The following is a 14480-nucleotide window of genomic DNA, read 5'->3' as shown; positions in this document are numbered from 1 at the left end:
GCCTTCCACACCGCAGAGTTTGTCGTAGTTGGCAATAGAGAGCACCCACTCTCACACCAGATCCCTTAGTCGCCTTTTTACGATATCCACGTGAAGAGATGGGTCCATTCTAGCATAGCAGTAGGATGTCCATTGTTAGACATGCGTATGTCCCCCATAGACTTCCAGTTGTTGCTATGCCTGTATTATATTATTATTGAACTAATCCCCCCCCCCTTCCCCCAGGCATCTGCGTGGTGGCGGGCTCCGGGTTCGGTCAGCGTCCCGGCACGTACCACTTCCGCACGACCATCCTGCCGCAACCCGCGCTGCTGCAAGAAATGCTGGACATCTTCAAGGGCTTCCACGAGAAGTTCACCAAGGAGTACGCGTAGACACACACAGCTCCGGACACCACACGGCCAGATAGACATGCGACCAATTTGATTCTTAGGCTTATGTAGAACTTTGTCATCATATTTACGTCATTCGATAACAACAGGGAATATCCAAGCATTTGTTTTTAAGGAATACTCATCTCATCACACACACCCGACTGTCACCGCCACACTACCGTTTCGAACGTCAGGCGTTTCGAACACAAACAGAGTGCATCATCAGAGCAACACAACCGTTCGAACTGTGGAAGGATTTTTGAAACATAAAAAATTAGACAGAAATATCCAACATGTACGTACAATGACGTTATATAACACCCTATTGTTATAAGATTTCCCGGTGGCCTAGGAATTAAATTGGTTGAGTAACTTTGCATACTTTGGGGTTTTTCGCTCGCGTGTCCCCTAAATTGACGAACTTTACCGAACAACACTAAAAAAAGCCGAGCGAAAAACTCGCCGCTTGCGCACATTCGTACAGTTAGGCTGCTTTTCCACCTGAGACCTGCTAGGCTGCGTAGTATTAAACTTGTATGACATCCACCGATAGCTCAGCTTAGCACTGGTGCTGGTAGCTATGACCTCGCTCGTCGTTTCCTTAGCATAATAAAATTTTGATGAGAAAGCAACCTTATTATACCCTAGCCTAGCTTAGGCTGGCAACAGTGCTCGACCGACGGTCAGCGCTGATCGTTGGTCAGCGTAGCTATATCTCTGCAAGTCTATGAATGCGCACACAGCTACGCTGACGGTACGCGCGTGATTGTCGGTCGAGCCGTCGGTCCAACTCGTCGGTCGCGCGGCGTCGGTCGACCGACGAGCTAGAGATTGTATGGATGCGTTCAGTGCTTCGCTGACGGAGCGACCGCCCTGTGAACAGTACACACGCGTCGCAGTTCGCCGTCAGCGTAGCACTGAATGAATTTTCGCAACCGACGGTCAGGACGTACCTTCGGTCGAGCACTGTTTCCAGCCTTATAGTATGGATGCCGGTTTGTGTAGCGTTGCTTCTGAACACAATTTTACAACTAAAGAATCAAATAATTTATTGAATCAGGCTTTAATTTGCGGAGGTCCATAAAGGATAAAACTTAAAATCTAATTGTAATACACACATCACATTGCACACACATGATATTCTGTACCTTATCTCATCGCAGAAGGCTCGCGTAATCTGGGGGTTCCTTTTAGATTATAAAACGATTTTTTGGAGAAAAATTTAATACCACGATATTGTTTGGGTAAAAAGTTAAGCAGTATCATATCTTGGGTTGCTACAAAGGAACCATACTCAATGAAGAAGTGTCACCAATTTTGAAAATATTATTCTTCTTATGCTTTATTGAAAATATAACTTTTTAACATTCTCCATGATATATGTGGCGATGGTCATGGTAGTGAGGGACACCATTATAGATTTTTTTATGGAATAGGTGGTAAACGAGCAAACGGATCGCCTGATGGTAAGCGACACCCAGCGGTATCTATAACAATATACGTTACGTTTACTCCACGCTGCTTTAAGATACGTGGAACAGCCTAAATAGTCACTTTGCAGTGTTACAAAGGCTTCAATATTACTTAAACTCTCGAGACATAATTGGAAAATTAAAAAAATTAAACGGTACTCGCGATTATCGAATTGTTATTATTGGAATTATCAAACAATACGTTGGTATGTGGTTAAGATAACAATAATGCTTTATCTTTTTATGTTTTAAATCATTGGTCGATATTAAAATAATAAATACTCAATCCCTCTTGTTTCTGAGAGGAGGCCTGTGCCCAGCAGTGGGACGACGTATATAGGCTGGGATGGAAATACTCAATGACTTGGTAAAATAAGCCAGCTCCAAAATCGTGATGGAGTCATCGACGATTTTTTTAAAGAGATTCGAGCACAGAAGTGTTTATGTTCATCCTTTTTTTAAAGTGACATTTGATTTAATAAAAGTTTTTTTGTATTATCTATTGGCCAGCATTTATTTAGCCACCTTTTTAATGGTGGCATATTGTTGACTGATGTTGAGCAAGCTGGCAAATATACAAATACATCTATTGTATTTTTTGTATTGATTAGTTTTTAACCATATCTACTTATGTTATTTTGCGAGAATTGTGTAACAGGCACAAATAGGTTTAGTTATATGAATTTTATTATGCTAACACTCTAAATTATTCCTAATGCAGATCAAATTGAATATGCCGCGTATATGTTGGTCGTCGGCGTTGAATTAATGTAGACCTTAAAACGGGGGATTAAGGCTGTAAATTTGCCCCTCGTTTTTCAATATTAGTAAAATTGTATGTATATTAGAATGAATAAATTATGTAAGTATAGATCGTTACAGCGATCTCATATTGTGATGATCAATTTTGAAAAGACATTGTGATCAAGTATTTAAAAATCAGCTGCTGTTAGTTGGTTTTTTAATAGTTTTGATCGTAATTCATTGAATTTAGTCGCGTTGTAAGGGGGTTCGTATGGATAATATTGTGTTGGATAGTTCAGGCGTGTTATTAAAGCAATAATGAGGTTTTCTATGACAGGCTGGTTGGCGCTAGTGTCGTATCCATTTGACTACTTTGACATTTGTGTGACGTTTGTAATTGGAACAACTAAATGAACCAATCGGATTCGATTTGTTGCATTCGAACATGGCGGATGTAGACAATATCTAATTTTGCTATTTCTGTTGCTTTGGCTGGTTGAAGTATAATTTTGATAGTGTTTTATGCGGCGATTAACCTTAACAGTGATCACAAAATTCTATATTGCTCTCGTGTCTGACATTTTTTAATGCGGGAATTTTACTATCAAGTTGCAAAAACTACAACCACCGTACAACGTCCCTCTCAAAGAGAGTTTACTTTGACACTGGCGAAATTGTCCTATTAATTAGGACAGAAAATCCATATTTTAAAAGAGAAGAAGAAGAATGAATCAATCGCAAGCAAGACTGTAATGTCAAACGGGCCTCGATACTAACGCCATCTAGATATATTTCACCTGTCAAAAAACTCGCTTCCACAGTATTTGCGCAACGGTGCAGTAACGCAGATACAGGACACACAGACAGATGTAGTAAATACATCGTTGGAACTGAGTGCAATACGCACACGCAGCAGGGGCTCCCAAACTGTGCCGCGGCGCCCTAGGGCGCGTGGGACTCCAGTTACCCGGGAAACTTAGGCAATCTGGTGAAAATCATCATTGCTTATTTCAATTAGCTAGTCCCTAACTGCAAGGGCACCGTGACGAAATCTAACCCTATAATAGCGCCGCAAACTGAAAAAGTTTGGGAACCCCGGCGCTACAGAGTTCACGTTCTAAGTATACTCCTTACCAATGCTCAGTCACTTCGTAAAATAGAGATATAAACATTGCTGTCTGCTCTGTTTAAATCCAGCACTGCGTATACGCCAACGAATCTTTCCTTTATTTAAAGTCGAAAAGAAGTCAAAATGCTTTATTTTTGTTTAAACAGTGTATGAAATCTGTAGAGTAGGCAACTCAGTAAAAATGATAATTAGATTAGGAATAAAGGCGAAATTTATATGATTAGAGACGTAATTAGTAACTTATTTGATTCCTTTGTCGAGTCGGCGTGCCATGGTTCGACCAATGTCTGAGACAATAAGAAAGTTAGGTTATTCATTTTGTTTTTAAATTTTCAACTGCCTATTTATTTAAACATTTTTGTCACGCGATCTTGTATTTAATACAGCACGTGCCTGCATTTTTTTACAGCGTATTACTGGTTTAGTAAGTAGTCTTGTATCGGTTGTAGCGTGACCAGTGCGAGTATAGTATGCCCTAGAAATTATTAGTGTAAGATGAATTGTTATGTATTGTTAAATTGAATAAAAACAGGCGAACTGTTATCGTGTTTCATTTTACATGTTTGAACAGAGGCCGTATTGCCTAACGTTCTTTCGCTCGCGATCGCAATCAAATGACAGATTTGTCATACAAAAACTGTCATTTGATTGCGATCGCGAGCATCAGAAACGTCAGGCAATACAGCCTCAGATGGAGATAAGTTTCATAAATTTTATATGGTTGCGTTCATATTTATTGAATCAGGCGTTACTGTGCGGAGGTCCATATCAATGAACTAAAAGAATTTCCTTGCTCACCCGCGACCTTGGGTGAGCAAGGAAATTCTTTTAGTTCATTGCGTTCATATTATCTGATGCAGTATTGTGACGGCTTGTGTTGTGTCGCATCAAAGCTAGAGAGAGCGAGAGACAGAAAGCATCGCGACACAACACAGTAGATAAATAAGAATGCGGCAAGTTCTGTGACAGGTTTATGTTAGTTGGCGTTGGAGTAATTATAGCGAGCAAAGATAGCGAGGGGCTGTTTGATAAGTGTTTGATAGATAACTGACATTCGTGTCATGTTTGTGATTTTGGATTGAGCCTTGATTGAGCCAATCGCAGTAAGACTAACGTCCTACGGACCACTCGATACTAACGCCACCTGGCGATATTTCACCTGTCGTGAAACCCTCATAACAACTAAATCATAGTAGGTACTTAGGATAGAGGACTTTTGTGATGGGTGGAATATCGCTAGATGGCGTTGGTATCGTGTTGTCAGGTCCGTTTGACATTTGCGTCGCGTTTGGGATCGTTTGTTGAAACTAAAATGGAAAGCAAGACGCAACGTCAAACGGACCCCACGATTCTAACGCCATCTAACGATATTGCACATGTCAGAAATGCCTAGTGTCAACGAGAACCGTGGCATGTTTTTTAATTTCTTTTAGGTTAGCGCCATCTTACGCAATGCTGCTACAATCGACCTTTTGTTTGTTTGTTGCGTCAGCAGTAGCGACATCTTCTGACGTTTTATGTAAACTGCGAAGTCTTCTACGTGCTCATGTCCAAAAGTCAGAAACCAATTTGAATTTACTTTTTGAAATTGCAAAAGATGTCGCCAAAGAGCAGACTTTTTCTTCGCCCAAAGACTGAGCCTTGCAGTGCAACGAGGCAACGCCGCTAGCGTTTTAGGCACGATGCCCCGCGCTGCGCTGCCTTTGGAAGAGGAAGCCCGTTTTAGTTAATTTTATATGTTTTTTATTTTTATTTTTATGTAAAAGCCGCGGCACGCAATTTGAAAATTACTAATTAGATAATAAATATTAATTAGTCCTTTTAAACTTTATTTACCTCAAATACCGCTCCGAACTCGCTAAGCCCGCTCTTATAAGGATAATTTGAGTAGTTGCTATGTGTTTTTTTTTTCGTACGAAGTAGATTTATGACAAGCAGGAGCAAGCAAGTTACAGGTAAGAAAGAAGGCACTTGTGAAGGAACAAAAGCGAAAAGCAAAACAAAAACCCTTAAAAAACTTGAAATAAAAACGAAAAAAGGAAAATCAAGTCTAATTTTCTAATAGTCTAGACTAGAACTCAGTTATTGAGTACTCGTAGGTAAAGTTCAATAGTCTCAATTCGGTACCTACCCACTTCCATACGTGATTTTCATGTGTGTAGTTCCCAATCCGCAGTGGGCATGCGTGGTGCGTGGGAAAATAGCCCAAGCCTGCTCATTCCGACAGGAGGCCTGTGCCGTGCAGCGGGACGAATATAGGCCGAGATGAAGGATGAAGACATTACTCACACGGCTCTTGGGTCCGTTTCCTTAACATAATTTGACCATTATTTACCTTTACATTATGTACAGTCACCAGCAGCAATATATGACACAACAAAGCGTGCATAAATATTGATACGACTGTATTTCTAGGGCCGGCAGGACGTGTCAGATTATCGGGTAGGTATTGCCTTTTCGCAACGTACCTACCTAACGCTTGGTAACTTGTTTCGTTTCGCAACTTTTCATTTCGCAAACTGTAAAATTGTAAATATTTCAGGATTTATTTCAGGACCATCGTGTAGAACCCTTTAGAACCTAAACAGGTTAGGTTGGTTTTATAAAAATCCTGAAATATTTACTGTTACAGAAATATTAAACAGTTGGGAAATGAAAAGTTGCGAAATGAAACAGTTTGCCATACGTTATTCGCCGTAACATTACCTAGTAAATATTGGCACGCTCCGCTGTGGCAGATATTATGCAGGTGACTGTACCTTATTATGTCATAAATATGTATAATTGGAATGCATGGTATCATGAAGAGACAATCTGACGTAAGTAGCAAAAGGAGGTAAGTAAACGTATTAAAAATGAAAATTACTGGTATTTTAGTTACTTACAGTGGTTTTTCATCTCATTTTGAGCAATCAGGGATTCTTAAAGCTGCTCATACGCCATTTTATTTTTATTTATGGCGTGAAACCATTTTTTTTAAATCGAATCTTACTTATACCTATTTGCTGTTCAATAAACACAACGTAGTTTCAGTCTTTCTTTGTCAATCTTTGTTGTAGACTTTTGTAGTACTTAAGATCTGCTTTTTGCCGATTTCTGAAAATATTGAGATTTTTGCGACTCCTGTTATGAATCTGCTATTTGACTTAGTGGTCTTAAAGAATGTGGCGCACGTGACCTCGGAGATGTTTTATTAGTTCACCTTTATATTATATATATAGTGTTTACCCGCGGCTTCGCACACGTAAATCATTAGGTCCGGCAGCTGAATTGAAATCCCAGGATTTTAAAAAAATCTCGTGGGAATTCCCGAAAATTAAATCGTTTTTTTCATTGACGTTACATTTCATGACTCAAGCCCTGTGGTTGTTGTTTCGAGATTTTATCCCTATCCCGTGGGAATATCGGGATAAAAAGTATCCTATGTTCTAATCCAGGTTATAAACTAACTTTTTGCCAAATTTCATTCAAATCCGTCCAGCCGTTTCAGCGTGAAGAAGTAACAAACATACTCACTCACTCACAAACTTTCACATTTATAATATTAGTAGGATAGGATTCCTGTAGTATTCGTACGACCCCCCGCCCTATTAGGCTCCTCCACTTGCGCTTAGAAAACATCAACAACACGCAAATAAGTGTCTCGAACGGCCCAGGGCGGAACGTAAATATTAATCAAACGAGACCTCTCCCGCCCCGCGCCTTACCCCGGGCCCGCTGAGGCGCCTCGAAAGTAGGGTTGTAACGGGAGTTCACCTCGGCCTCCGCAACAGTGGAACTACTAAAAGAAATTTACGTTAAAATAACAATAAAAATATAGTATAGTATATATAGTAGTACAGTAGTTTGCAGGTGGTAGACCTTGTGCAAGGTCCGCCCGGATTGCTACCACCATCTTTCTCGCTAATCCTGCCGTGAAGCAACAGTGCTTGCACTGTTGTGTTTCGGCGTGGAGAGTAAGACAGCCGGTGAAATTACTGGCACTTGAGGTATCCCATCTTAGGCCTCTAGGTTGGCAACGCATCTGCAATACCTCTGGTGTTGCAGATGTTTATGGGCGGTGGTGATCTCTTACCATCAGGAGACCCACTTGCTCGTTTGCCATCCAGTCGAATAAAAAAAATATAGTCTATACAAAATTAATGTATCTAATGTTTTCAACATTTCGGGGGACGCCCACGGCTATGCCCTTGACTGGCCCCATCTTAATTTAAATCATTAGTAGTTCCAGTAAAATGTGTACGAACCTATCTGTGAACTATGAATGTTTAATGATCCATGAATTGAATTTATATTGTTTCAACTTCCACTTTCACCGCCTCCGCTAAGCAGGCTTACCAACCCTACTCGAAACACACAAATATCAAGGCTATTGCGATGTCTTGCCGCGCGACAGACTAAAGAGACTCAAGGTATTTAGGTATATAGGCAGGTTTTTGTACGCAACCTAATCAAAAATTAAGGTTGGACTTGGACGCTTTTGAACGTATAATTGCTTTTTTAACAAGAGGCGAGCGAACAGGATGTCATAAGTTGGGGAGCCGTGATACTTTCGAGAGAGCAAAACACTCCTAGCTTTAGCGCTCGGTTGTTTTTACGCGATAAACGCTGGGTTAAATACAATGCGTTTGACGCACATCAGTTTTGTATCAGATAATCTATGCACTTGCCGCTCACCGCGTAAGACAATGTTTGGTAATATTTATAGTTCAACTATATCTGTCAGCCGGGATAGTCGCATTTGGAGAAACTATAATGTCTCAGGCATGCCTTGTGCGGGTAGATGCTAAAGTCATCTTCCACTGGTAGCCCGGTGCTCTGTATATGCATGTTAGAGATAAGACAACATGAATGCAAGAAAAACTGTTCAATTTTAGAATACCTTAAAGACTAACATACAAATATATACAGTTTATAGAAAACAAAAATTTAAAAACGTAGGTGGCAAAACGGCAAATTATTCTTGGCAATGATGATCTTTCTGAAAGGGCTGCTGGTAGGTAGGTAGTAGATAAGTAAAACAGCTCTTAGCGGCCTACTTACAAAATTAACTTTTTTCATTACTCATATGTAACATCCCATTCGATTTAAAAAGAAATCACACTTTTAATTATTCATTGCTTCGTTTTTACATTCATTTAATTTACTAACTTTGTTAGAGAGATTAAACCCGCTAAATTTTTTGCCAGTTCGATTCTAGGGTGTGGCGATTCCATTTTAAAAAATCTTTCAATGCAGTTTGTTCCTTTTAAAAGCAAATAATTTTCCTTTCAGTATTTAGAGCCTTCTTCAATATTTACAGTAGGTACTCTCCCCCAGGTGCCTTTAAAATTTCCAACCTGTATACGACATTAAACTCTACGATGTACGTTACACTACAGCACACACTACGTCGAGTAACACGATACTTATAATTCTGCCACGCCGCCAACTACCTCGATAATTACCGCAACAAAATGGCGGCAAAGCACAGAGCACCGGGACTGCCGTAATTACAGGCCTGGCTCCCGTGACAGGATATTGTAAACCTCTGTCCATCAAATTGTGAATGAACAGCTCCTTGAAGGACGGGAGGGGTCAAATTATAGATCTCTCTTTATTAACCTCCGACTCAAAAAGGGGGGTTATCAGTTTTAAGCGGCGATTACCTTTGTTCCTGACAGATGGCCGATGGATGTTAGCTAACCAGCAGCCACGAAGGAAAAAATATCTTCCCAGATAATTAACTAGTTTTTTGACGGGAAGGATTTTTTCCTGCACGATAACCAGCTCTGGTCTGGTAGTTTACGGAGAATAAAAATATCTTCCCAGATAACTAGTATTTTACAGGAAGGATTTTTCCTATAAAATAACCAGGACTGGTCTGGTAGTTTATGGAAAATAAAAATTTCTTCCCAGATACTGTTTTTTTTTAACAGTGTGGGGGGAGCTCCAATAGAGAGATCTCTCTCCAGGCAGGTGTTATGCCTGGGGACCGAAGTCCGAAGGAAGAGCGTCGGAACTTGTATATATGCGACCGCGTTGAGAAACTTCGATAGCGCGATGTAGAACATGGTCGGAGTTTCTATTGTTGTTCACTAGATGGCGCTAGGAGTCGCTACATCAGCCCCCCTTTTTAGACCGGAGGTCGGCGTGGAGTGCGGTGTAGTCTGTGCGTCATGTGGGCGCTTGCAGGTGCCAGTTGCTTGAGTGTGTTGCTCGGAGCCTTGTTGGCGAGCGTTGAATTGAGTTGCGTTGAGCTGCGTAGCTGTGGGTGAGCCGTGTTGAGCTGCGTGGCGTGAGCTGCGGTGAGCTGCGTTGAGTTGAGGTTGTCACACTGTAGACACCAGGCATATGTAGTTACATGCTAGTGGTGCACGGTGTGGTTAGTCTGGCCTGCTGTGAGACCGCGTCTTCGTCTTGGATGTCTTCGAAGGCTGCGTTTTTCGTCCATTGTCGGGGTCACCAATGTGGGGGGAGCTCCAATAGAGAGATCTCTCTCCAGGCAGGTGTTATGCCTGGGGACCGAAGTCCGAAGGAAGAGCGTCGGAACTTGTATATATGCGACCGCGTTGAGAAACTTCGATAGCGCGATGTAGAACATGGTCAGAGTTTCTATTGTTGTTCTAGATGGCGCTAGGAGTCGCTACAACAGGAAGGATTCTTTCCTATAACATAACCAGCCTAAGCTTTTATAAATATATTTTATAAAATATTTGAAAACAGGTCTAGAATGGGTTGAATTGTTCGCACCGAACTTGTTTCAAACTACTTAGGCCAACGAACGTCGTCTTATACTAAGTTATACTACCGTGTTATTTCACTTTTGTGGTCGCCGCATGCAGCATGGGGCGAACGATTTAGTGTAATTGCCACTTGACGCCAATGTCCGTCTGTCTGTCCGTAGCATCGTAGCATTCAAAGATGCACCAGTGTCAATGCGTTTTTTTTACGTAAAAGCGAGTTTCCTTACGGTTGTTCTAGCTAAGTTCGATAAAAATCGGTTGTCGTTTTTGAGATATTGAACATTGAAATGACAATGTCGAGGTTGTCTTAACTTTTCTAAAGTGCAATTGATCTTACTACTTACTTAGGTAGAGAACTACATAATTACGGAGAGAACTACATAAAAATAAAGTAGCTTTTCACGTCTTTATATATAAAACTAGCTGTTGCCCGCGACTCTGTCTGCGTAGAATTTGCTTATGGCTACCCCACGGGTACTACACATTTTTCCGGGATTAAAAGTACCCTATGTCCTACCGACTCCGTCTGTGTACAATTATGGCTGTCCCGCGGGAACTACGCATTTTCCAGGATAAAAAGAAACCTGCCTTCCTCGGGACTCCAATGATCTCCATACCGAATTTCGTCTAACTCGGTTCAGTGGTGGAAGCATGATAAGGTAACAGACAGACAGAGTTACTTTCACATTTATAATATTAGTAGGGAAGTAGGGATGTAGTTACGACCATACCAATGTTTATGTACAAGTTCTCCGCAGTTCATCAGTTCAACTCAATTTCTCAAAGAAATGAAAATCCAGAGTACATTTTATCAGCATTGTGCACACACGCGGCTGAGGCAGCAGCTACGGTCCGGCGGAAGCAATAATGCCCGCGTCAGGTGAGTTGCCGGCCCGATCGCCTTAATGCAGGCTGTCAGGAGCACGTCGATGCACTGGAATAGCTGCAGCAGGTGGGTGTAAGACGGCTGGCGTAGACGCATACACGTTTTATTTAAAAGATCGTACCTATATCTCCAGCGTGTCATTGACCATGGGGCTTTCAGTCTAAGGCTGGATCTAGTCGCATAACTGAGCTACTGTTTGTTCTGTAACTTATTAAAAATATGGTAACTGTTAATTTCATTTTGTTCATACAGATTAAACGTAATTTTCAATGTATGCGGTGAAATACAAAACCGGCCAAGAGCGTGTCGGTCACGCCCAAAATAGGGTTCCGTGGCCACTACCAAAAAATTAAGTAATAATATTTTTCTAAGGATTTCGTATTTTATACGGAATCTTACAAGTTTAGGTATATTTTATACCTAAGGCTGCTATTTGCTCTTAAACTACTAATAATTCTCAAGCAAACTTAGCTGTTATAGTTTTCCTTCAAAGTTTGATATACTTACTAACATCCTATAGGGTTGGATGAGAAAAAAAATCCCCCCTACTTTACGTCTATGGGAGGTACTCTAAAAAAATTAAAAAAAAATATTATACCATTTTGTCGTCATAGTTTACACATATATCCGTGCAAAATTACAGCTTTCTAGCATTGATAGTCCCTGAGCAAAGCCGCGGACGGACGGACAGACAGACAGACAGACATGGCGAAACTATAAGGGTTCCGTTTTTGCCATTTTGGCTCCGGAGCCCTAAAAACGAAGTATAAATCTTCAACACGACCACATTAGTTCTGTCAAGAGTGTAATGACTTAAAACAAGATAGTTTTTTATTCATTGCACATTAACAATATATATACTTAATTGATGAAACTGGATTTGTGTTGTTTGTGCTCTCCAGCTGTAAAAATACCTGGTTTCTTTTTACTAAACTAGCGGCAGCACGTGTGGCGAGTGCCACCCAGGCCACTCGCCACAGTCCACTTGCTATCAAGTTAGGGTTGCCATATGAAAAAATTAAAAGTCCGGACATTTTCTTGTAACAGAGATTTGAGGTGGTTGAAGGACGTGCCGGCGCAGCCGGTGCCTCGACACTTCCATTGTGACACGAAAATTATCGATAAGTACTGTATGATTAATTTTCGTGTCACAATGGAAAAAATAAATAGCAATTCGAACTCTTACCTACTTGCGTTAACTAAATAAATCAACTTTATTTGATGCAAATAATTTATTGAGATCTCTTTAGCTTTAATTTATCCTACGTACTCATAAAAAACCGGAAAAGAGCGTGTCGGACACGCCCAAAATAGGGTTCCGTAGCCATTACGAAAAAAATAAGTAATACTTTTCTAAGGATTTCGTATTTTACTTATACGAAATCTTCTAAGTTTAGGTATATTTTATACCTTAGGCTGCTATTTAATACTAATAATTGTCAAGCAAACTTAGCCGTTATAGATTTCCTTGATAGTTTGATTTTGTAGGCATAGTTTACATACATATTTGTGCAAAATTACAGCTTTCTAGCATTGCTAGTCCCTGAGCAAAGCCGCGGACGGACAGACAGACAGATAGGCAGACAGACACAGACAGACAGACAGACATGGCGAAACTATAAGGGTTCCGTTTCCGGTCCGGAACCCTAAAAACGGTGTAATTAACGTATCATGAAAACAAATATTTTTTTTTTCAATGAGGTCATTTCTAAAAATCCGGACACTTGGTAAGTCCGGCCGCAATCCTGACAAAGGGTCAAAAATCCGGGCATGTCCGGACAAATCCTGACGTATGGCAAATGGCAACCCTACTCTCGAGCCACTCTTAAGGAAAACAAACTGGAAAATACTCAATTTCCCACCGCACCTACAGCGCAAGGTTGCCACAAGAGTCTATGAGTATTCTCTTAGATCCTTATCTACTTTTTTAGGGTTCCGGAGCCAAAATAGCAAAAACGGAACCTTTAAAGTTTCGCCATGTCTGTCTGTCTGACTATCTGTCTGTCTGTCTGTCTGTCTGTCTGTCTGTCTGTCTGTCTGTATGTCTGTCTGTCTGTCCGTCCGTCCGCGGCTTTGCTCAGGGATTATCAGTGCTAGAAAACTGTGGGGGTGTTTATTATTAACGCTTCAGCATTATGCTGAGCCAGTGTCCTATTCACAACCGCAATGACACATACTTTCCTACGTGTTGTCTGTTTGTACTTAATACTATTGTTGTGTCTTGTGTTGTGAATAAATGTATTTTCTTTCTTTCTTTCTTTCTTTAATTTTTCACGGCTATATATGTAAACTATGCCAACAAAATGGTACAATAAAAAATTAAAGAAACATTTTTTTAGGGTACCTACCTCCCATAGACGTAAAGTGGGGGTGATTTTTTTTTCTCATCAAACCCTATGTGTGGGGTATCGTTGGATAGCTATCTAAGTCGATTTTTCAATTCATTGATTTTTTTTGCGAAATATTCAATTTTAAAGTGCAAATTTTCATTAAAATAGAGCGTCCCCCCTCTAAAGTTTAAACCGGTGGGTGGAAAAATTTGAAAAAATTCAGGATGGTAGTAAGTATGCCAAACTTTCAAGGAAAACTATAATGGCTAAGTTTGCTTGAGAAATATTAAGAGTTTTACTCTTAAATAGTAGCCTAAGGTATAAAATATACCTAAACTTGGAAGATTCCGTATAAAATACGAAATCCTTAGAAAAGTGTTACTTATTTTTTTCGTAATGGCTACGGAACCCTATTTTGGGCGTGTCCGACACTCTCTTGGCCGGTTTATTACAAGCTTTACTTTACTTAGCCTTGAAATAAAATAATTTCCTTGCTCACCCGCGACCTTAATGATAGTTAAGCTTATGCAAAATATGCGTGTTCATGCAGTTCCTCCACCTCCACACTGTAAGAACACACATAAGGCATTTGTCCCACCGCCGACGATAAGCGAGAAGCGAGCAGAGCGAGTAACTAGAAACGAGTGGGCGAGCAGTGAGAAGCGAGTGTTCGAGCACGACGGGCGATTACTCGCTCCACTCGCTCGAGCCGGGCGGCCGCCAAGCTAACAGCGCTGAGCGAGTATCGCTGAGCTAGTTTTATATATATTTTATATCACACAAACCCATCTATCACCACCTCCACACCACACTGAAGCGT

At 40.7% G+C, this 14480-nt stretch overlaps 1 protein-coding gene across 1 annotated transcript in view; it reads left to right on the top strand.

The window, feature by feature from the left end:
• Positions 1–4260, top strand: part of LOC141430001 (alanine aminotransferase 2-like) — a gene marked incomplete at its 5' end in the record, with an annotated part of 29834 nt that extends 25574 nt beyond the window's left edge. Inside the window, 1 exon segment of the mRNA XM_074090530.1 lies at positions 226–4260. Coding sequence (XP_073946631.1) covers positions 226–374 — 149 coding nt within the window. The 3' untranslated portion in view covers positions 375–4260.
• Positions 4261–14480: the final 10220 nt, after the last annotated feature.

The sequence above is a fragment of the Choristoneura fumiferana genome, chromosome 8 (assembly GCF_025370935.1).
Source record: "Choristoneura fumiferana chromosome 8, NRCan_CFum_1, whole genome shotgun sequence".
In the NCBI taxonomy this organism is placed as follows: Eukaryota; Metazoa; Arthropoda; class Insecta; order Lepidoptera; family Tortricidae; genus Choristoneura; species Choristoneura fumiferana.
This window is presented reverse-complemented; position numbering and strand designations above follow the sequence as displayed.